This window comes from Oryctolagus cuniculus, chromosome 7 (genome assembly GCF_964237555.1).
Source record: "Oryctolagus cuniculus chromosome 7, mOryCun1.1, whole genome shotgun sequence".
NCBI classification, from domain to species: Eukaryota; Metazoa; Chordata; class Mammalia; order Lagomorpha; family Leporidae; genus Oryctolagus; species Oryctolagus cuniculus.
The window spans coordinates 150,918,377-150,939,178 of record NC_091438.1 but is presented as its reverse complement, the minus strand read 5'-3'; the positions used below and the strand labels follow the sequence as shown (position 1 = coordinate 150,939,178).

General features: G+C 57.6%; 1 protein-coding gene across 7 annotated transcripts in view; it reads right to left on the bottom strand.

The window, feature by feature from the left end:
* TMCO4 (transmembrane and coiled-coil domains 4) overlaps positions 1-20,802 on the bottom strand; it is a 108,027-nt gene that overhangs the window by 34,245 nt on the left and 52,980 nt on the right. For 5 of the 7 annotated variants that reach the window (XR_011390867.1, XM_002716055.5, XM_070079203.1 and 2 more), the window contains exons 7-12: positions 18,761-18,858; positions 18,378-18,521; positions 16,863-16,982; positions 13,176-13,340; positions 12,292-12,428; positions 5,757-5,841 (exon numbers count right to left, since the gene is read on the bottom strand). Coding sequence is in view for 5 of the 7 variants with exons in the window: in XM_002716055.5 (XP_002716101.2) it covers positions 5,757-5,841; positions 12,292-12,428; positions 13,176-13,340; positions 16,863-16,982; positions 18,378-18,521; positions 18,761-18,858 (749 nt within the window). In the remaining 2 variants the exon portion in view is untranslated. Of the gene's footprint in view, positions 1-5,756; positions 5,842-11,632; positions 11,983-12,291; positions 12,429-13,175; positions 13,341-14,851; positions 15,045-16,862; positions 16,983-18,377; positions 18,522-18,760; positions 18,859-20,802 lie in introns of those variants that run through there. The other 2 variants (XM_070079204.1, XR_011390868.1) reach the window with 2 other exon arrangements.

Here is a 20,802-nt window from a genome sequence, read left to right as displayed (position 1 = left end):
TTCAGTGAATGGAAGACCTCTCTCAATCTCTCTCTCTCTCTCTCTGTAACTCTGACTTTCAAGTAAATAAAGAAATCTTAGAAAAAATCAGTACAGGGGAGTGTGGAGATAGATGGGGAAAGCGCCAGGCAAGGGAGCAGGGAGGCGGCCGGGCACAGCAGGTGACCCAGGTGTAGGGGGTGAAGCTCAGCTCTGCCACCTCCCAGCTCTGACTTTAGGCGAATCCCTTTGGCTTTGTCTCCTTGTCTGCAGGCCCGTGAGATGGGCTGAATAACATCTCACAAGAGGTCGCAAGGAGCGGGGTGCATCACCGTCATCATTAGCCCCAGGCGTGCATGCCCCACCTCGCAGTGGCGAACACCAAGACCAAAACCAACCCACACTTGGCCCTCTGGGACACAGCAACAGGGCCGCGTCCAGTCGGCTCCCACAGCGCGTGAGGAGGCACTGCATGACCTGCGCGCCCACAGTGACCGCATGGGGATGTGGCCTGCTTCTGCCCCAGAACTCAGGCAAACTCTGGGACCTTGACCATCACAAGGGTGCGTCTCCCCTCCAAGTTCCTGTGTGTGTTTCAGTTGGCAGCCTGACAACTTTGTCCCTGTTTGCAAGAAGCAACCTTCCCAAATGCTTCTGAGTCGGGGGCTCCCTTCCATGTGGAGATGAGGGAGGGGTGGGGCCCTGGCGTGAAGGGTGGCCGGGGGCAGTCTGGACAGAGACAGGTATGGGTTGCCCTGAGGTCTCTTTGTGCCAAGGAGAGTTTGGGGTATGGCTGACAGAGGGCAATTGATGGAAACCACAGGGACTTGCACAACAAAACCTGAACGGACCCACAAATGCAACAGTTTGGTCTCACCCTGAGCCTCTGCTTCCTGCATGAGATAATGATTGTGACCTTAGGCTGCAGTGAGGATGAGCGAGCAAGTCGTGAGTACGCACGTGGGCCAGCCACTGTGGATACAAACTCCAGCCTCATCACTCCTACTCCCCAAACCATGCACTAGTGACTTCCCTTCTGCCTCAGTTTCCTCATCCAGAAAATGGGGACAGTAAGAACCTCAGAGGACTGGTCGAGGTTACACAGGACGAGTAAGGTGTCCGGCGGCACCTGGCACAGAGTCAGTGCCCAGTAACTGCTGGGGTTGATGATGTGAAAGAATCAAGCAATCAGATAGCCAGGCCGAGGGGTCTCAGGAAACCCCAGTGGCGTGCAGGCCCCTTTCTGTCTGAGGAATTCCTCAGTGACCTCCAGTGTTCAAAGTACTCAGGCAGGGGCCGGCGCGGTGGCACAGCAGGGAAGCTGCTGCTCCTGACGCCCACATCCCGTACCGGCGCCGGTTCAAGTCCCGGCTATTCTGCTTCCCATCCGGCTCCCTGCTGACAGCTGGGGAAGCAGTGGAAGATGGCCCAAGTGCTTGGGCCCCTGCACCCACAAGGGAGACCTGGATGAAGTTCTAGGCTCCTGGCTTTGGCCTGGACCAGTCCCCATCATTGGAACCATTTGGAGAGTGAACCAGCGGATGGAAGATCTCTTTCTCTCGTTCTTTCTCTTTCTGACATTCTGCCTTTCAAGTAAATAAAATAAATCTTAAAAACAAAATGAAACTCATCCAGAAGGCAGGGAATGCTCACTGGGAGCCCGCCCAGGCTGCTCGGGGAACCTGAACACCAGACCGAGAAGGCTCTGCAGAGCCTCAGGGGTCCCTGGGGTGGCACGTGGGCATGGTGGCCCACTACCTGTGGTGTTCCCGCAGACACACACCACCAGCCCGGGGTGGGCACGTGGCCTGGTTAAAACACCTGTGCTCTGCACTGGAGTGCCCGGGTTTACCCCATATCAGAGCGCCACTTAGAGTCCTGGCTGCTCTGCCTCTGATCCAGCTCCCCGCTAATGTGCCTGGGAAAGCAGCAGAGGATGGTCCAAGTATTTGGGTCCCTGCCACCCCCATGGGAGACCTGGGTGGAGTTCTGGGCTCCTGGTTTTGGCCTGGACCAGTCCCAGCTGTTGTGGCCATTTTGAGGGTAAACCAGCAGATGGAAAATCTTTCTCTATGCGTCCCTCCCTCTCTCTCTCCAACTCCGTCTTTCAGATGAATAAATAAATCTAAGAACAACAACAGAAATACTTGGCTGCAGCTTCCTGCCCATGCAGACCCCAGGAGGCAGCAGTGACGGCCCGAGTGACTGGGTCCCTGCCACCCACGTGGGAAACTGGATTGAGTTCTTGGCCTGGCCCAGCTCCAGCTGTTGCAGGCATATGGGGTGTCAACTAGCAGATGGAACTTGCTCTCTCTGTGTATCTGTCAAATAAACAAGTAATTCTTATTTAAAAAGAGAGCGTGAGTGAGTGCGAGCCAGTGCATAGCCCACCGTTTTCTCTGACCCCTTACTGAGGAACCAGATGTTAGAGGGGGCCTGGCTCCCCTGGGGTCTGAGTGCTTCGCTGGGATCGGAGCCCGTGCCTGCCCGCAGTGGGCAGGCAGTGTGAGCGGGATGCTAAGCTTTGCTGTTACAGCTCTGAGACTCGGGGATGTTTGTCACGGCAGCATCGCCGAGCCATCCTGACCCACACACTGCCAGGGCTTCTGCCCAGAGACTTCAAGGTCACTCCACTCACAGAGCAGGCACCCCTGCTGGCCTTGTCCCACGGCCGAATGAATCTGGTCTGCTTGGAGGGGAAGGGACGGCTCGGCTTGCATTAGTGATCTGAAGTTGACCTGAATTCCTGCTACCTGGAGGCAGGGAGGGACGTGCCTTCTCCCTTCATAAGACCCTGTCATGCCACGTGATGAGCTGGGCAGAGGGTTTGCGCATAGGCCGGGCGGGAGCAAAGCGGCCGCAGCACGGGGGACGGCGACTTTCCAAGGCCTCCCTGGGAGGAGCAGAGCAGACAGCAGGGAGGAGCCTGCACCAGCCGCGGCTCCACAGATGGCCAGACACACGCGTGAGGTCAACCTGGGCCTCCCAGGAGGCCCAGCCCTGGCCGCAGTGGCATGAGCGAGCCTGGGTGAGACAGAACGGCCTCTCAACCCACGGAACTGGGAGACATAATCGGGCATTGTTGTGTTCAGAAAACCATGTTTGCAGAGGTGGTTTGGCAGCCATAAATGATGAAGATGGGGCCGGTACTGTGGCATTGCAGGCTAAGCTCCCGCCTGTGGTGCCGACATCCCATATGGGTGCTGGTTTGAGTTGCAGCTGCTCCGATTCTGATCCAGCTCCCTGCTAATGCACCTGGGAAAGCAGCAGAGGATGGCCCAAGTGCTTGGGTCCCTGCACCCACCTGGGAGACCTGGAAGAAGCTCCTGGCTCCTGGGTTCAGATAGGCCCAGCTCTGGCCACTGTGGCCATTTGGGGAGTGAACCAGTGGATGGAAGATCTTTCTCTCTGTCTCTACCTCTCTCTGTCTATAACTCTATCTCTCAAATAAATAAATAAAATATTAAAAAAAAGATAACGATGATAAAAGTGAGCGAACGTGACACAAGCCAAACTCTAAAAGATGCACTGTTGGGTTTGCTACCTAAGCATGCACCCCAGAGGACCTGGTGCCCCTTCAACTGTACCAGAACACACACACACACACACACACACAGAGTGGACCTGAGCGAAACCCACAGCCTGGGACCACATCCACCCACCCACCGTATAGCCAGAAACAGCCCAGCTCAGGTCATCTGGGCTGCAGCCAGCCACAGCACCTGCCACGAGCATGTCTGTGGCTGTGACCCTCTGAGTTTGGGGCACTTTGTTAGGCAGCATCCCTGCAGCCAGGGCTGACTGCTACACCCAGCCCGCCTCTCCACAGCCCCCAGGCGTTTATAACAGAGATGCCGTGTCCTGCTGTTTCCCGAGAGACAGCCTCACGCTGTGGGTACTGTTCTCACAGAGCAGCAGGGGCACAGGCGTCGGCACTGAGCAGGCAGAGTCCGGGACGTGGTGCGCAGCAGAGCCACAGCCTGCAGGGCCGAGGAGACCTGTGGCATCCGTGGGCTTCCCCTGGTGGGCCCGAGGGTCCCAGCTGATTTTCTGGGGCAGGAGGGGGTTTCTGCCTGACTTGGTCTACCTCTAAGGTACAGGGAAGGGAGAGACTGTCTAAGCAAAGGGAAGGTCCCTTATTCTCCACGGCAGAAACTTGCCTGTCCCCAAATCACAGCCACCTCCCTGGTGGTTTTAGTCTGACCTCTGACATCAGCCTGGATTTTCCTGACGAACTCGGCCCTGAGCTGGCTCCTCGCGTCCTGGTGCGTGGTTGTCCCCATGAGTGGGACAGAGGTGCTTTCTGACTGCCTCACTGATGTGGACAGAGCCAGGGGGAGAGGGAGGCTCCTGAAAGCCAAGAGGGAGTGTGGGGAGGTGGTGGCAGGGGGCGTGGGGGCAGGAACACGGCCCTTCCGCAGTCAGCCAGTGCCAGGGACGCACGTCCACCTGCTTGGTAACCAGGGAAACTACCCTTGGCCTTGGCCTTGGTCCATGGTGAGGGTGGGGAGACAGTTTAGCAAGGGTCTGAGCTCCAGGGTCTGTGCCCTCTGGCCCACCAGGCTGAGATGAGAGCAGCCAGCTGCGGTGTCACTGCAGCGTTCAGGACCCATCAGTGGCACCTGTCCCCACCCCCTTTGCTGCACCATCTGCCTGGCTGCCAGAGGACAGGCTGCCTCGGACAGACAGCTGTCAAGTGACAGCCGCCAGCTGGCGCGGTTCAGTGGGGTCTGGAGTTGTACACAGAGACTGGGCCGCCTCCCCTGCTCCTCAGCAACCCCATGTGGCAGTGGGGGGTGGGCACCAGCTCTACTTCGCAGGTGGGGAAACGGAGGCTCAGAGCGGCACTCGCTGAGCCCTGAGTGAGACTGGGGCCGACACTCCAGCCCCTCACTCTCTCCCCTTGCTGCGCCCCAGCTCACGGGCTCCTCTGGGCTTCTCAGCCTGTGGCCTCTCTGCTCTGCCAGGAGGGAGGGCGTTTCCCACCCCCGGAACCAGGGGACACCCCAAACGCCCCCAGCTCTGCATCTGACTCTCCCAGCCAGCCCCTCCCACGGGCCACCTCCGCGGACAGGTGCGTCAGAGCCAGCATCCAGCCCTGGGACCCCCACTCCCCACCGACGCCCTCTGCTGCCTCAGCACAGCACACTCTCAAAGCTGTCCAAAGTGGGTTGGTGCCCCCCGCATCCCACCCCAAATATAGGTCCACCCAGAACCTGCGAATGAGGTTGTTTGGACGAAGGGTCTTTGCAGATGTAATTAGGGATCTTGAGATGAGATCCTACTGGATCAGGGCAGACCCTAAATCCAATGGCACTGCCCTTAAGGAAGATGACACGAAGGACCAGGCCACGTGATGACCGTGATGACCGGGGCGGACACTGGAGTGAGGAGACCCAACGGAGGCCAGATGCTGGCAGTCCCTGGGAGCCAGGAGGGACAGCCAGAGGCAGCGTGGCCCTGCCCACCTCTGAGTTAGAACACCTCAGGCCCCTCCCTCCCACTGGAGAATGTGCATCGGATCACGGGGACAGGTCCACGGCGATGGGCCTGTCTGTGTCTCAACCACTCTAATCTGGGTGCAGACAAATCGATTTCCAAATGCTTTAACTGATTTTTTTTCTATATTTAAGCTATTTGTATCTTGCCCCTCTTATTTCTAGGAACTCAGAACACACTTCGCAAGGCTCACGACTCCTGGCCCAGAACCTCTGGCCTGGGGGGACACGCCTGGGGGCAGGCAGAGGCTTTGGTCTGTGACGACGAACCAGACTTACCTTTCTCCTGCGCCATCTCTTGCAGACAGAAGTAGATGACCCTGGCTCCCAGGCTGAAGCCAATCAAGGTGACAGGTCGTCGGCCCTGGGGGGCGGGAGGGGGACAGACACAGCATCTGAGGAATACAGCCAGATCTAGTGACGTGGGCCGCAATGTGTGTGGCCTCTGCACCCCCCAGGACCTCCTCACACTCAGTGAGTCATGTCTGCGCTGGCCTAGCCCACGCAGTCTTCACTGGGGAGTCAGCGCCCTCATTTCTGCAGGCGTGCACCTGCTGCCGGAACGGGCTTTCTCAAGGCCAGCAGGCAGCCCTGGGCTGGGTTAATTCCCTTTCATCTCAAGCCATCAACAGCCACTGTCTCTTCTTCCCCAGGAGACGGGGTCAGGCAGTTACAAGAGCTCCTTTCTCAGGACTCCCCAGCCGGTGGCACATGCCTGCAGTGCTGTGAGACTGCACTGGATGTGGGCAGATTAGCAGGGGGCACCTCAGGTGTGACGGTGGCAGGGTAAAGGGTGACACGAGACAGACAACTGTTCTGCTTCTAGACAGGAAGCTGGCTTTAAATGCCAAGTTAAGGTAGAACGTCAAATGCATGGGGTGGGTCTTGTGCCACAGAGGGTTAGGCAGCCACCTGGGACACCCACACCCCACATCAGAGTGCCTGGTTCGAGTCCCGGCTCCCCTGCTTCTGACCCAGCTTCCTGCTAACACATCCTGGGAGGCAGCAGACAATGCTCAGGTGCGGGGCTCTGGTCACCTCCGTGCGAGACCCGGATGGAGCTCCAGGCTCCTGGCCCAGCCTGGGCCAGCCCTGGCTATTGTGGGCATCTGGGGAGTGAACCAGCAGATGGACTATGTCTGTCTGTCTGTCTGTCTGTCTCTCTCTCTGTCATCCTATCCTTCAAAGAGATGAAAATAAACAAATAAACATAAAAAATTTTCCAGAAAAGGCAACTATTACAGAAAGTCTCCAACATAAATGAAAGGAATCTGGTGCAGTCTGTCGCTCCCCCTCTTCGTGGAGGAACGACACAGGACCCTGCGCTGTTCTTTCGTCTACTCGGCCCTCCCCGGGTTTGCTGCTGGTTCTTCCCGGGTTGGCTACTATCCCTTCCACCTCCGTGGAAGGGCAGTTCCCCCTGCCACATTCCCCACTTCCGCAGGGGAGCGGCACACCGCCGGCCGGCTTTCTCGGGGGCTGCACAGGTGTTCCTTCAGCTAGATGTTCCCCTTAGATGTTCCTGGTGCATGCCGTCTCTCTCCTCCTTTATAGTCCTCCTCCGCCAATCCCAACTCGGCTGCCCACACGCCGAGTACGCCGCTCTCCTCCAATCAGGAGCAAGTCCTACAGTTTATTAGCTGAACTGGAGGCAGCTGTGCGGAAGCTGTTTACTTCTCTCCCAGCGCCATATTGTGGGAGAGCAGATGCATAGAATAAGTCTTAATTCCAGTAACTTAGTCCAGTCTGGATTGCTCCCCACAGCAGTCGTTCCTCAGTATCCTTGGGGGGAACTGGATGCACACCCCCAGGGACACCCCAATCTGTGCCGTTCCTCCTATTTTGCACACAACCTGTGCAATCCTCCCCTGTACTTTACACCCTGTCTAGATTACTTATCACACCTACTGCAAGGTAAGCGCCATGTAAATACTTGCTACATTGTATCGCTTGGGGGAACAGTGACAAGGAAACAAATGTGCACAGATGCCACACCATAGGCCTGTCCACACAGGACACGCCAGCAACAGTGGAACCTGTTTTCCCCCAGATGTTTCTCATCTGTAGTTGGTTGGATCCAGCAGATGGGAACCTGTGGATGTAGATGCTGACTGTATGTGGGTACAAGTCTCCGCGGACAAAGAAGGAAGGGGCACATGAGCTCTGGAGGCCTACTCTGGTTTATTTGAAAGGTAGAGTGACAGACAGAGGGAAAGAGAGAGAGAGAGAGAGACAGAGACAGAGAGAGCGAGAGCGAGCTTTCATCCTCTGGTTCACTCCCCGAATGGCCACTGCCCCAGTGGAAGCCAGGAGTCAGGAACTCCACCCTGGTCTCCCATATGGGTGGCAGGGGCCCAAGCACTTGGGACCATCTTTTGCTGCTTTCCCAGGCACATTAGCAGGGAGCTGGATCGGAAGCAAACTGGCACTCCAATATGGGATGCCAGTGTTGCAAGTGGTGGCTTATCCCATTGCACCATAACACCAGCCTCCGTCTCCTTAATTTTTCATCAATACAGGTAGTCCGACCACTTCCCCACTCCGTTTCCTACAGTGGAAAAATCCTCCAGAAATAGAATTCGGGGGCAGGTGTCTGGTGCAGTGATTAAGTTGATGTTTTGGATGCCTGCATTCCACATCACAGTGCCTGGTTCAAGTCCTGGCTACTCTGCTTCTGACTTGGTTTCCTGCCACTGTGCACCCTGGGAGGTAGCAGATGATGGCTTAACTAGTTGGGTCTCTGTCTGCCATGTAGGAAACCTGGACAGAGTTTTAGGCTCCGGGCTTTGGCCTGGCCTAGCCCTGGATGTTGTAGCCATCTGAGGTGTGAATACCCCCACCCCAGGTTAAGCATTTTGAAATGGGGAGCATCATTTTGAAATGGTTCTCTGGGTAACAATCACACGGGGCCTCGTAAGAGGGAGGCAGGAGGACCAGTTACCCAGACCAAGGATGACAGGGTCAGAGGAACAGGAAGAGGCGTGAAGATGCTGCCCTGCTGGTTTTGAAGACGGAAGGAAGCAGCTATGAACCAGAGGACGCAGGTGGCCTTGGGAGCTGGAAGAGGCAAGGACACGGATGCTTCCTGGAATCCCCAAGCGCAACGTTAGCCCTGCGGATGCATCTGGTCTTCTTCAGACCCGTGAGACAAGTGATCTGCTTTTTAAGGACTTAGATTACTTATGTGAAAGGCAGAGTTATATGGAGAGAGGAAGAGAGAAGGAGAGAGGGGGAGAGGGAGAGGAAGAGGAAGAGAGAGGGGGAGAGGGAGAGGAAGAGGAAGAGAGAGAGGGAGAGGGGGAGAGAGAGGGAGAGGGGGAGAGGGGGAGAGAGAGGGAGAGGGGGAGAGGGGGAGAGAGAGGGAGAGGGGGAGAGGGGGAGAGAGAGGGAGAGGGGGAGAGGGGGAGAGGGGGAGAGAGAGAGGGGGAGAGAGAGAGGGGGAGAGGGGGGGAGAGAGAGAGAGAGAGAGAGAGAGAGAGAGAATCTTCCCTTTATTGCTTCACTCCTCAAATGGCCTCAACAGCTGGGCCTGGACCAGGCTGAAGCCAGGAACCTGGAGCTTCATTTGGGTCTCCCTTGTGGGTGCAGGGGCCCAAGCACTTGGACCATCTTCTGCTGCCTTCCCAGACACAGGAGCAGGGAGACGGATCAGAAGTGGAGCAGTTGGGAGACAAACTGGCACTCCAACTTGGGATGCCAGCATTGCAGGAAGACGCTGGCCCCAGGAATTTATTTTTTATTTATTTTTAAATTTTATTTATTTGAAAGACAGAGTTACAGACAGAGGTAGAGACAGAGACAGAGACAGAGAGAGAGAGAGAGAAGTCTTCTAGCTGCTGGTTCCCTCCCCAGATGGCCGCAAGGGCCAGAGCTGTGTCCATCCGAAGCCAGGAGCCAGGAGCTTCTTCCAGGTCTCCCATGTGGGTGCAGGGGCCCCAGGACTTGGGCCATCTTCTACTGCTTTCCCAGGCCATAGCAGAGGGCTGGATCAGAAGAGGAGCAGCTGGGACTAGAACCGGCGCCCATATGGGATGCTAGTGCTTTAAGCCAGGGCTTTAACTCGCTGTGCCACAGCGTCGGCCCCCCTGGAATTTGTTTAAAGGCAGCACATTTGGGTCATTCGTCCAAGCTCATGTAGGACACTGACACACGTCACTTAGCCCTGGACGCTGGCACTCACACTGTGACATGGGAGGGAGTGAGCTTCCTGCTTGATCAGCCAACACCGCTCTGGTCCTTGTCTTACAGCCAAAGCTGTCAAAGGCCATCTCTTTTTTTTTTTCCCCCCCAGCAGATACGGGGGTTGGGTGGCAGACGTTGCTGGTCAACCTTGTGTCAGGCTTCCCTTTTTCCCAGAGTGCAGTGGGTCCCTCTTACCCACACTTTCACTTTCTGTGGTTTGAGTCACCCACGGCCAACTGCAGTCCAAAAACATTCCGTGGAAAACTCCAGAAGGAAGTAGTGCACACGTTTTAAATCATGCACTGTTCTGAGTGGCAGGATGGCATCTCGTGTCACGCCGCTCTATCCCGCCCAGGACGTGGAGTGCCTCGCTCGCCGTATCCACACTGTGCATGTCACCCGCCCGTTAGGCACTCAGGAACCGTCTCGGTTATCAGATCGACGGCTGCGGTACTGCGGAGCTGGTGGTCAAGCCACCCCGTAGCAGCCTGCGCTGTGTCAGGACTGTATCGTCTCACTTCAGGTCATCACCCAGGTACCTGCGTCACCTCCCATCGCCGCAGGAATGGTGACTACGGCACAATAAGGTTTTCCGAGAGGGAGACCACATGCACCTACCTCACCTCTTATTACAGTCTATTGCTATAGCTGTTCTATTTTGTTCTTGGTTATCGTTAATCTCTTACTGTGCCCCACTGATAATGTAAGCTTTATCATGGGTACGATTGGGGGAGATTCAAAAGGTTCACAGACAATGGAACTAAAAGTTAAGTTTATTGTGATGTAAGAAATCTTGAAATCCACGTGCATCCATACGCGTGGAAAAACACCCAGCATATGAGGGGTCTTCAAGAAGTCCGTGGAAAATGTGTATTATGGAAAAAATCTTAAAATTTTTTTATTTACCCAAGAGCAGAGAGACAGGTGGAGAGAGCTGCCATCTGCCGGTTCACCCCTATGTGTCCACAGTAGCTGGGGCCGGGTTCAGGCTGAAGCTGGGAGCCAGGAGCTCCATCCAGGCCTCCTGCGCGGGCGGCAAGGGCTCAGTTCTCTGAGCCATCACTACGGCCTCCCAGGTCTGCCCTGGTGGGAAGCCAGGGCTGGAAGTGAACGCAGGCACTCATGGGGTGGGGGGAGGCACCCTCCCTGCCAGGTTGAACACCCACTCCCTAACCCTGTCTTTTAATGCCATGCTTCCACTCTCTGGAGGGCCCGCATCAGGGGCTTCGGCACTATCTGCAGTCAGGCACCCAGCTGGGGCTGCTGCGGGGCACCCACCGGAGGGCAATGGGCGACTACAGCAATTGGATGTCAGCTGGTTTGATTGCCATTTGCAGTAAAGACTGCACCCCGGCTTCCGTGGCCACTGGGCGCTGGCTGACAGACATCGGCTGACACGCACAGACGCTTGGCTCCTCCTTCCCTGCGTCCCAGAGCTGAGACGCTGCTGTGGCCGCCCTAGGCAGAGCAGCGAGACCAAAGGAGCCAGGGCCTCCATACCGTGCACGGCATCTGGGAGCGGCACGGTGCTCCCCGGCCTCTGCAGGCCAAAGAAACCACCCTGGGTAAGAGACCACTGCTGTTCTGGGGGTTCTCCCACTTGCAGCCAAAACAAATCCCAGTCATAGCTGCCTCTGATGCTGTTCCTAAAATGTTGGAATCCATTTACTCAAAGTGACTAATTTTTAAATTTCTGGACTATTTCCTTCATGCTTAGCCTTTTAAAATTTATTTTTATTTATTTGAGAGGCAGAGATACACATGTATATGGAGGGAGGGAGGGAGGGAGGGAGAGAGGGAGGGAGGGAGGGAGAGAGAGAGAGAGAGAGATGCAGAGCAAGCTCCCGTCTGCTGGTTCATCCCCAAATGCCCACCATGGCTGGGACTTGGGCACTCAAACCAAGTCTCCCAGGTGGGTGGCAGGGACTCAAATCACTTGAGCCATAACCCCTGCCTCCCAGGTCTGCCCCAGCAGGAAGCTGAGTCAGGAGACAGAGCTGGGCCCTGAACCCAGGTTCTCAGATACGGAAGGCGAGGGTCCTAACTGCCAGGCCAAATGCCTGCCCTCTGCTCAAGCCGATTAAAGAGGGAGCTTCGTCTCCTCTGGAGGTTATCTTTCTCGCACTCAGATTTTAAAAGCTCTGCGGTGATTTGTCGTCCTAACCATCATACTCGGGGTTGGACCACGGCAGACTCCCTTGGGCGGTGGCCTCACGGCCTGGGGAGGCACATGGCACGGGCCACCGGCACCTGGCGTCCAGCTGGCAGCCCGCGGAGCCCTCAGTCCCTTCATTGGCCTCGCTGCAACCCGGCTCAGAGGTCTCTGTTGAGAGACCCAGAGGGGCCCGGTCAGCACCACTGGGGCCTTTGGAAGCCGACATGCAGGAGCCACTTCCCTTCCGCCTGCATCCCCTGCCCTGCCCAGGGGTCCCTGTTACTCAGTCCTCCCCCAACTCCCTGCTTGAGACACACAGTCTATACCATATGCATTCACCCCAGGGAGCTGTCAGGACTCAGATGAGCAGGGCAGCCACCGCCCTGCCCCCCAGCGCCACTGGGCCACCTCCAAGAGGCAGATGTCTGGGCACACACCCGTCCCCTCACTTCCCTGCTCACAGCCCTGCCCAGGTACCTGCTGTCGGGAGAGCAGGATGTGAGCCAGGTGCTTGCCAACTTCCGCTGACCGATGCAGACACACCCCCCAGGGGTTGTCAATGACGTTGGCCACACTGAGGAGTGAGGCTGGCCAGGTCAGGGCGGCCACGATGCCTGGGGAGACAGGAGACCAATGAGGGTGATGGAGGGCATGGGCGGGACTACCTATCCAGCTATCTAGGGAAGTGATTGGCTAACGGATGCTCTAGGGACTGTGCAGCGTCTTGAACCCGGAACCTGCACGTTTCCCAAGTACTCTCAGACCACTAAATAGCAGAGGGGAAACCAGAACGCATGCATTTCTGATATGTGCACCAAACCCCTTCCGCTCAGGCACTCGTCACGTGTGAGAATCCAAAGATGGCCCCTATCCGTCACCACCCAGGTGTTCCGCCTGCTCTGCAGCGCCCCTTGCCACAGCCCATCATGCTCGGGGCTAGCCTCTCTTGCATTTCTACCAGGGGTATGGGCTAGCCTGCTGACCCCGGGGCAGGGGGAGGGGCAGACAGAACAGAGCCAAGTTGCTCTGGCCAGCCCAGGCAAAGCCGGCCTACCCACAGAGGCAAGATGAGCAGGCCCGGCTGAGATCAGCCAACTGCACCAGAGCCGTCACAATAAGGATTGCCATTTTAAGTGGATAAGACTTGGTGTGTTTTGTAACACGACAGCTAACAGATACTTCATTCGGTGGATGGTCCGCCGGCCGCCTCTCCCCGCAAAGACCCCTCAACTCCTCTCTGGCAGGAAGGCAGCCTTGCTCTCTCTCTACGTCCCTAGGGTCTTGCCCGGGTGGAGGTGGGCTCTGGTATGCAAAGGCGTGGTATCCCTGGGGCTCGTGGTTGGTGGTGGAGGGAGACTCACCAGACAGCACGGTGTACTTGAGGGCCTCCTGGGCCACCACGTTGGCGAGGCCACTGAGGATGGTCTCCAGGGCGTTGCCAAGCTCCATCAGGTACTTGGCCTCCCAGGCCAGGCAGTACTGCTCGCGGCTGTGGGCCAGGGCAGCCCACGGGGCACTGAAGGTGCCTGGGGAGAACACAGGTTGGTGGCGTCGCTCTTGTCTGTGGCACAGGATGCCCCACCCCACCCCCATCCCAGACAGGCGGTGACAGGGGAACGCACACCCCCTGCCTGTGAGTTGCAGCTGTTAGCAGAGCACGTGGAGCACGGCCCTATAGCTCCAGTGCCAGGAGTGGGGTCTGAATCCCAACACCTGCCTTCATTAGCAGCTGGGTGACCTTGAGCACATCCCTATATGACCTTGAGCCTCACTTTGCTTATCTGTGAAGTGGGGAGATGAACACTTATCTCCCTTCCTAGGGTAGCTGTAAGAATTAAGTATTTGAACTATTCTATAGGTGAAGAATTATTTTCTCACCCCCGGCACGAAGCAGCTGCCCACGCAGTGGGGACCTGTGATGGGACAAGCCACGTGGCTGGGAGTCAGCAGCATCTTGGTTCGACAAACACAGACTGGGAAGAGCTGGACGCTGGGGAGGATGCACTTGAGGCCCGCTCTGCCATGACCTTGCTGGGTCACCCCTTTTTCTGGGGCTCAATTTTCTCAGGTAGGACATGGAAATGGAAAATGGCCTCCTTGGAACCATTGTGGCCAGCGTCAGGCAGGAGTCGTGGCTGCTTCTCCCTCCCTCCCCTCACTGCTGCCTGCGGGTCAGGAGCAGAGTGGCTCCCAATAGGGCCCCCACGGACCCCTTTCTGCCCATGGCCCGTGGGATCTTTTCAAAGCGTGCATCTCCTTCCGCCCCTGCCTGGGATCCATTCTGGTTCAATCTCCTGTCCCAGGGGAAGCCTTCCCGGCCCCTCTGCGGGCCAGGGCGCCTTGCACTGTTCCCTATAGGCTCTCAGCTCAGGCTGTGGTCATGCTTATTGTCGCATCCTCTGTTTGACAAGTGCCTCTCCTCCGGCCTGCTTGGCCGAGCACCGTATTGCCCAAGCCTGTGATGCGACCGACTGACGCTCGGAGGGACCCCCGTAAGCACGATGAGAAACGAAGGGAAGTCGGCTTCCCAGAGCCTTCAGGTCCCGAGCAGCAGCGACCTGGTGCTGCCTGACCCCAAGGCCTCATCCTCACCAGCACGGAGCCACGTAGCTGACACGAGGACAGCTCTGTGGCACCTGCTGCCCCTCCCACGGGGACCCTGTCTCAGCAGGAACTCAGCGATCCCCTGTCTCTAACGAAGGTAAGGTGACAGCCAGCCAGCCCTGGGGGAGGCGGCAGTGCACAGCAGGCAGGGGACACGGCTTGTTGTAATGTCAGCTGGGGTCTGACACCCGCGAGGCACCCTGCCCTTCTGACCGTCGGTCTTGCGTCTGTGCGAGTGGGCTCCTAGCATCTGGCTCCCGATGTACTGAGGATGCCAGGAGACAGCGAGGAGCGTTCTACCGAGGTCAGGTGCTGCACGGCACTGCCTTGCCCTGGGGCTAGAACAGGGGCCGTGGAGCCAGACTGGTGGGGGTGACGCCTGCCTCGGCACTGTAGTCTCCGCATCTGCACAATGGGTGCTAATCACACCCACCTCCTGGGCCTGACGTGAGGAGCGAGTGAGCCCACGCAGGCGAGGCGCTCGGCTCGGTGCCAGCTCCTGGCAGGGCCCACAGGCTGTTCTTCTTCTACATAACCACGGTCATCCTAAAGGTGGCCGCAGAAGTGCAGGTACGTCGACCACCTGTACAGGAGAGCCCATGACGACCACCAGGGTCCTTTACTGGCTGTTAAAGACACAGGAGCAGGTGATTCTTTTTCCTTCTGGAACTTTCTCTGTCTTGGTTAGACAGGTTGCACATGCCTTATCCTAAAATGCTTGGAATCAGAAATGTTTCCGGTTTTAAATTTTGGAATATTTACATAGATTTTACCACGTGAGCCCCCTAATCCAGAAATCCCAAATCCGAAATGCTCCCGAATCCGCAAGTGCTGTGGTGCTAGGCTGCCTCAGATTCTGGGGCATTTTGAATTTTAGATTTCTGGATTAAGGATGCCTGACCTGTGTTTCTTGGAACCACCCTCTCCTGGGTACGCCACGGTGTTAGACTGCTGGAGGACCATAAACACGATTTTCTTCCCCCAAATGAACTTGACCTTTGTCCTGGGGCAAACTGAGCAGGCCGAGGTAGGGCAAAGCCAGGGATTTGCTTTCTGTACCGGGCAGAATCGGCAATGCCTTTCCTGGGACCCTGACTCTAATCCCCTCCTCCCTGGAGCACGGGGCAGTGAGGATAAACAAACAAGAACCCCTGCACTGTGTCAGCAGACCTGGGTGCAAATCCTGCCCCTGCCTCGCGGCACACCAGGGTAACAACAGCTCCAGCCCTCAGGGGTGGATGCCTGCCATGCCCCGAACGTGCATGTGGGTGCTCAGTGAATGCTGAGACCCTATGGGTGGGGACGGGCCTGGCGGTCACACACCAACACGCCTGGCCCCCCAGACTTTCTCATGGCATCTCACTTGCTCTCTTCCACGCCGTTTAGTGGAGCTGTGGCGCCGCTCTCAGATCTGAGGCTCAGGCCCCCAGGGGGCTCTCAGCACCTGTGCCTGCTGGGACCGTGGGGAGCCCGTGGCCCGCCTGCTCCGTCTCTCGGTGGTGAACCTCACACTGGGGACCGTGGTGTGAGTCCTCCAAGCCACCCTGGTTAGGGTCTCCCCAAAGGTGCACATGCAAAGTACAGCAGCAAGGAGAACAGACGCTACGCAGTGCTGATGAGTGGCAGGTGCCTCCCACGCATTATAGACTACTCCACAGCGCCCCTCGAAGGCAGGGACACGTTTGTTCTTGACAAATTAAGTGGCTGAGGCACAGGGAAGGTAAGTGACTTGCTTGAGATCACCTGGCCAAGTGCACTCGCCCACACGCAGTCTTGCCCTGGCTCTGTGGACAGATTCAAAGCCCTCGTCACAGCCCCAGGCTCACGCACGGTCCGGCCCTGCCCCCACTGCTCCCCTGCGGCAGCCACCCTAGGCTCCTGCGGATTCTTTCGCACCACTGGGCCTTTGCACTTCCCCTTTGCTTAGTAAACACTTTTTGCTTCTTGTTCCTCAGGCTGACTCCAGCCAGCCCTCAGCCTCAATGCCACTTCCTCCGGGAACCCTCCCCAGAAACACCCTCTGCTGTGGTGTCCATCAAGTGCCCCTATGACAATGTCGTCTGTCCTCTGTCTTGTGCTGTGTTGTCATCGGGAACAGAGCATGGCGGCGCTGCTCACTGAACTCCTGGGCCTGGCTCCGTGGACAGCACACGACAAGTGCAGCCCTCTGGGAGTCTGTGGCTGGGTGGGCGGGTGGACGGCTGGGTAGGTGGGAGGCGGCTCTGCTGGCTGGCTGGCTGTGGTATGGACGGGTAAACAGGTGTCCGGGTGAGGGGTGAGTGGACGCACGGACGTGTGGGTGGGTAGATGGATGTGAGCTATAGTCATCTCGCCTCTCTGAGACTCAGCTGCCTCCTCTGGCAAATGGTGGCCCCACACCCACACCCAGAGACACACAGCGCAGAGCCGGCCCCGGCCCCGGCCCTCCCCGCTCCGGTCCTCACGGTATTTGCCGGACGCGAGCCACCCGGTGATGGCGATGGTGATGTGCAGCTGCCTGCCCTCTGTCAGGGGCAGGAACGTGAACTCCTCGATGGCCCCGACACGCTTCTTCATCTTGTATCCTGCGGACCAGACGCAGGGGTGAGCGCGGAAGTGACCCGGCCCATGCTGTCCGCCCTCGCACCATGCGGTCTGCTCACACACGGTGGCTGTGCTCACACCCGCACTGCAGCTGTCTGTTCACACTCACAGCAGCTGTCTGTTCACACTCATACAATAGCTGCTCACACGCATACTGCGGCTGTCTGTTCACACTCGCACCGCCGCTGTCTCTTCACACCCACACTGCGGCTGTCTGTGCTCACATCTGCACTGTGGCTGTGTCCACACTCACACTGCAGCTACCTGTGTTCACACTTGCACTGTGGCTGTCTGCTCACACCCACACAGCAGCTGTGCTCACACTCACACCGCAGCTGTCTGTGCTCACACTCGCACCGTGGCTGTGCTCACACTCGCACCACGGCTGTCTGTGCTCACACTCACACTGTGACTGTGCTCACACTCGCACCATGGCTGTCTGGGCTCACACCCTGCGGCTGTCTGTGCTCACACTCACACTGTGGCTGTCTGTGTTCACACTTGCACTGTGGCTGTCTGCTCACACTCACCCTGCAGCTGTCTGTGCTCACACTCGCACTGTGACTGTGTTCACACTCACACCGCAGCTGTCTGTGCTCACACTCACACTGTGACTGTGTTCACACTCACACCGCAGCTGTCTGTGCTCACACTCGCACAGTGGCTGTGCTCACACTCGTAGCAGCTGTCTGTTCACACTTGCACCACGGCTGTGCTCACACTTGTGCAGCATGTGCCAGTGGTGTGCCCCACCTCTGGAAAAATGTCTTTTGTTTCTGAACTCATCGCAGGAGGTGCCAGTAGGGTCCTGATTACAGAGAGGGCAATGGCCACTGAGGCCAGCCAGCCGCTGGGGGCAGAGCTGGGATTTGAACTCAGAACTCAGAGCCCAGGCTCTTCACCGCTGCTCCACCCTGCATCTCTTCCCTTCCCTGGGCACCTAAGTCAGAGGGGACGGAACCCAGCAAGACTCCACAGGGGAGTGAGCTCCGCCAGGGTAGTGGAGCTGGGACTTCAGTGTGTGCGTGTGGGGACTGTGGACGCAGGGGAGGTGGGCACAGGGAGGCAGCATGTCCCCTGCACACAGGCGGCTCATCAGACACCTCCCGGACGGTGGCAGCAGGGAGTCTTCCTCTGCAAGTGTGCATGAGGTACACACGGGGAGAAGCGGGTTTTTCAGACTCGGCCCTCAGCCAGGCCCCTGGCGGGCAACCCCAGGTCCCCATGTAGCGGCTGCAGGTTGTGGCAGGGCTGGGACCTGGGGCGGGGAGAGCCACGTGTCCTCTGCTCCTCAGGGAGCCATCGCTGCTGACAATCTTCGGGGTGGACCACCCAGGCTGAGTCCCTCCTAGCCCGCCATACCCCTTGACCCTGACCTGTCAGGCCGGCTCCAGCTGCACCGAAAAGCGAGGTCATGATGGCTATGCCAGCCGCCGAGCCCAGCGCCGCAGCCCCGGCACTGCCGATGATCGTCGCAGCTCCGGCAGCAACAAGTGGGGCGGCCAGACCTCCGGTCACACCTGCAGGGAGAGCAGTTTGCAGCGGGTAAGGGTCAGAGGAGGACTGCCACCGCCTTCTGTGGGAGCACCTAACCGGGCTGAGGGCACAGTCACTACCAACGGGGCACCTGGCCCCTGCCCGGGCCGCCTCCCGGCCTGGCAGCTGCGCTCCACCCTCACTGTCCCCTCCTCCCTCAAGCCTGGAGCGCCCGTGGCTCCACAGGCCCCGGCCCGGGGCCGCCCTCTCCAGCTGGCCTCACCGATCACCGTCCCGCCACCGACGGTCGCCAGGCCTATCAGGAGATAGCGCTTCCACTTCCTCCGGTTCTCCTTCTTCTTCCGGGACGCCTCGGCTGTCCTGGGAGAGAAAACGTTGGCCTTTAGGGCCAGCTGCGCCCGGGATCCCTGGAGACCGCCCCGCCTCACCAGTCCCCAACCTGGCACCGGGCCGGGCAGATGCTGTGCCATGCAGAGTCAGGCACCAAAGCTACCCTGGGCCAGGGATGGTTTGTCAAAGGCTGAAGCCCAGGCAGGGATCTCAGCATGTGGGTGGTGCTACTTACCCAATGGGTCCATCCTAATAGGGTTGCAATTTGAATAATTGAAAAGACAAAAAAAGATAGTAATAGCAAGAGACAAAAAAGCCCAGATGGAACCCAAACAAGTACAACACGGAATTCCAGACCCAGGGCCTCTCTCCTTCCCTCCCTCCCTTCTTACCCCCCCACCTGATCCCACCTCCCCCCCCAGGACACGTGGCAACCAGTGTCTTTCAGAATCATCATTGTGAAGATGGGCTCGAGAAATGTCTGCATGGGACACCTTGACCTTGAAGCAACAGCTAGACTCGAAATGCAAGCACTGTGAACATCAGGCGAAAGGGAAGCGTTTGGAGGGAGTTGGGGTCAGGAGTCATGGAGCCCCAGCCTCCCGCCCCTTGGAGGGGGGCCAGAGCGTGAGAGGAGCCGGGGACGGGACGCACGGTCATTAAGAGGGAACTCTGGACTGCAGCTCGGGTTTTGACAACACGAATGCAGAACGGTAGCTAATGAGGACAATAAAACTGGAGAAAATGGTTAATATTTAGTGAGGGCTTCCTCTCCACCAGCCACTGGCGCACACATCTCCCGCTTTATCTTATCCTAAGGAGCCGCCTGGCTACTGACCTGCATCCCAGACTGAGTAAGGGACCGCACTAGCGCCTTCCTGATGGCTGTGGCGGGGTTCCTAAAGGCCATGGGTGAAGCATTTAGAGTAGGGGCTGGGTCGCGGCACGTGTGGAGCAGAAGTGTGGCCCTCGTGACCATGACACAGCATCACCTGGGTCTCAGTTTGCTCTTTTGTAAAATGGGGATAACAACACCTACCTACTGAGATGGTCGTTTTGTAGAGACCAGATTCACTCCTTCTTTATCTAAGTAATCGGTAAGCTCTTTAAAAATACTGTATTTATTCATTTAATTTTTACTTGAAAGGCAGAGAGAGAGAGGGAGGCAGGGAGGGAGGGAGGGAGGGAGACAGACAGACAGACAGACAGACACTGCTGTCCACTGGATCGTTCCTTAAATGGCTGCATCAGCTAAGGCCGGGCCAGGTCAAAGCCAGGAGCCCAGAACTTCATCAGGTCTCCACCCCAGTACGTGGACCATCATCCACCATCTCCTGCAGTAGCAGGAAGCTGCATCGCAAGTGGAGAAGTCGGGACTCGAACCCATGCACTCCTATATGGAGTGTGAGCATCCCAAGCTGCGACTTAGCTGCTGTGCCAAACGCCAGCACCAACCCAATCAATGCACTTTTGTTGAGAATGGACTCCATGTCTGCGTGCAGAAAAATGCATGGGCTCAGCCAAGACTCCCAAACCACATCATCTTCTTTAAAAAAAAAAAAAAAAAAAAAAAAGTTGGGAGACAGAGAAAAACAGAGAGAGTAAGACAGATCTAGAAATCAAGAGGGCTTCTATCCACGGGGTCACCCTCCAAGTGCCAGCTGGCTGCGGACGAAGCTGGGAGCAGCTCTGGCGCGTGGGTGTCAGGAATCCCACCACTATCTCCGCACGGAGACATCCCAGGATCCTCTTCAGCAGAGAGCTGGAGCCAGGGCGAAGGGCGGGCATGGAACCCAGGCACTGTGGTATGGGAGGGCGGCGTCTCCACTGCCAGGCTAGATCCCTCCCCGCCCCCACCCCCGCCCCCACACAGCACCTTTTTGTTGAGAAATAGCTCATTCCCCAGCCAGGTAAAAGGAAGGGCACTTGAGCTGGGATTCGAACATCTGCTTTGCCTTTCGGCTCCTGGCTGGC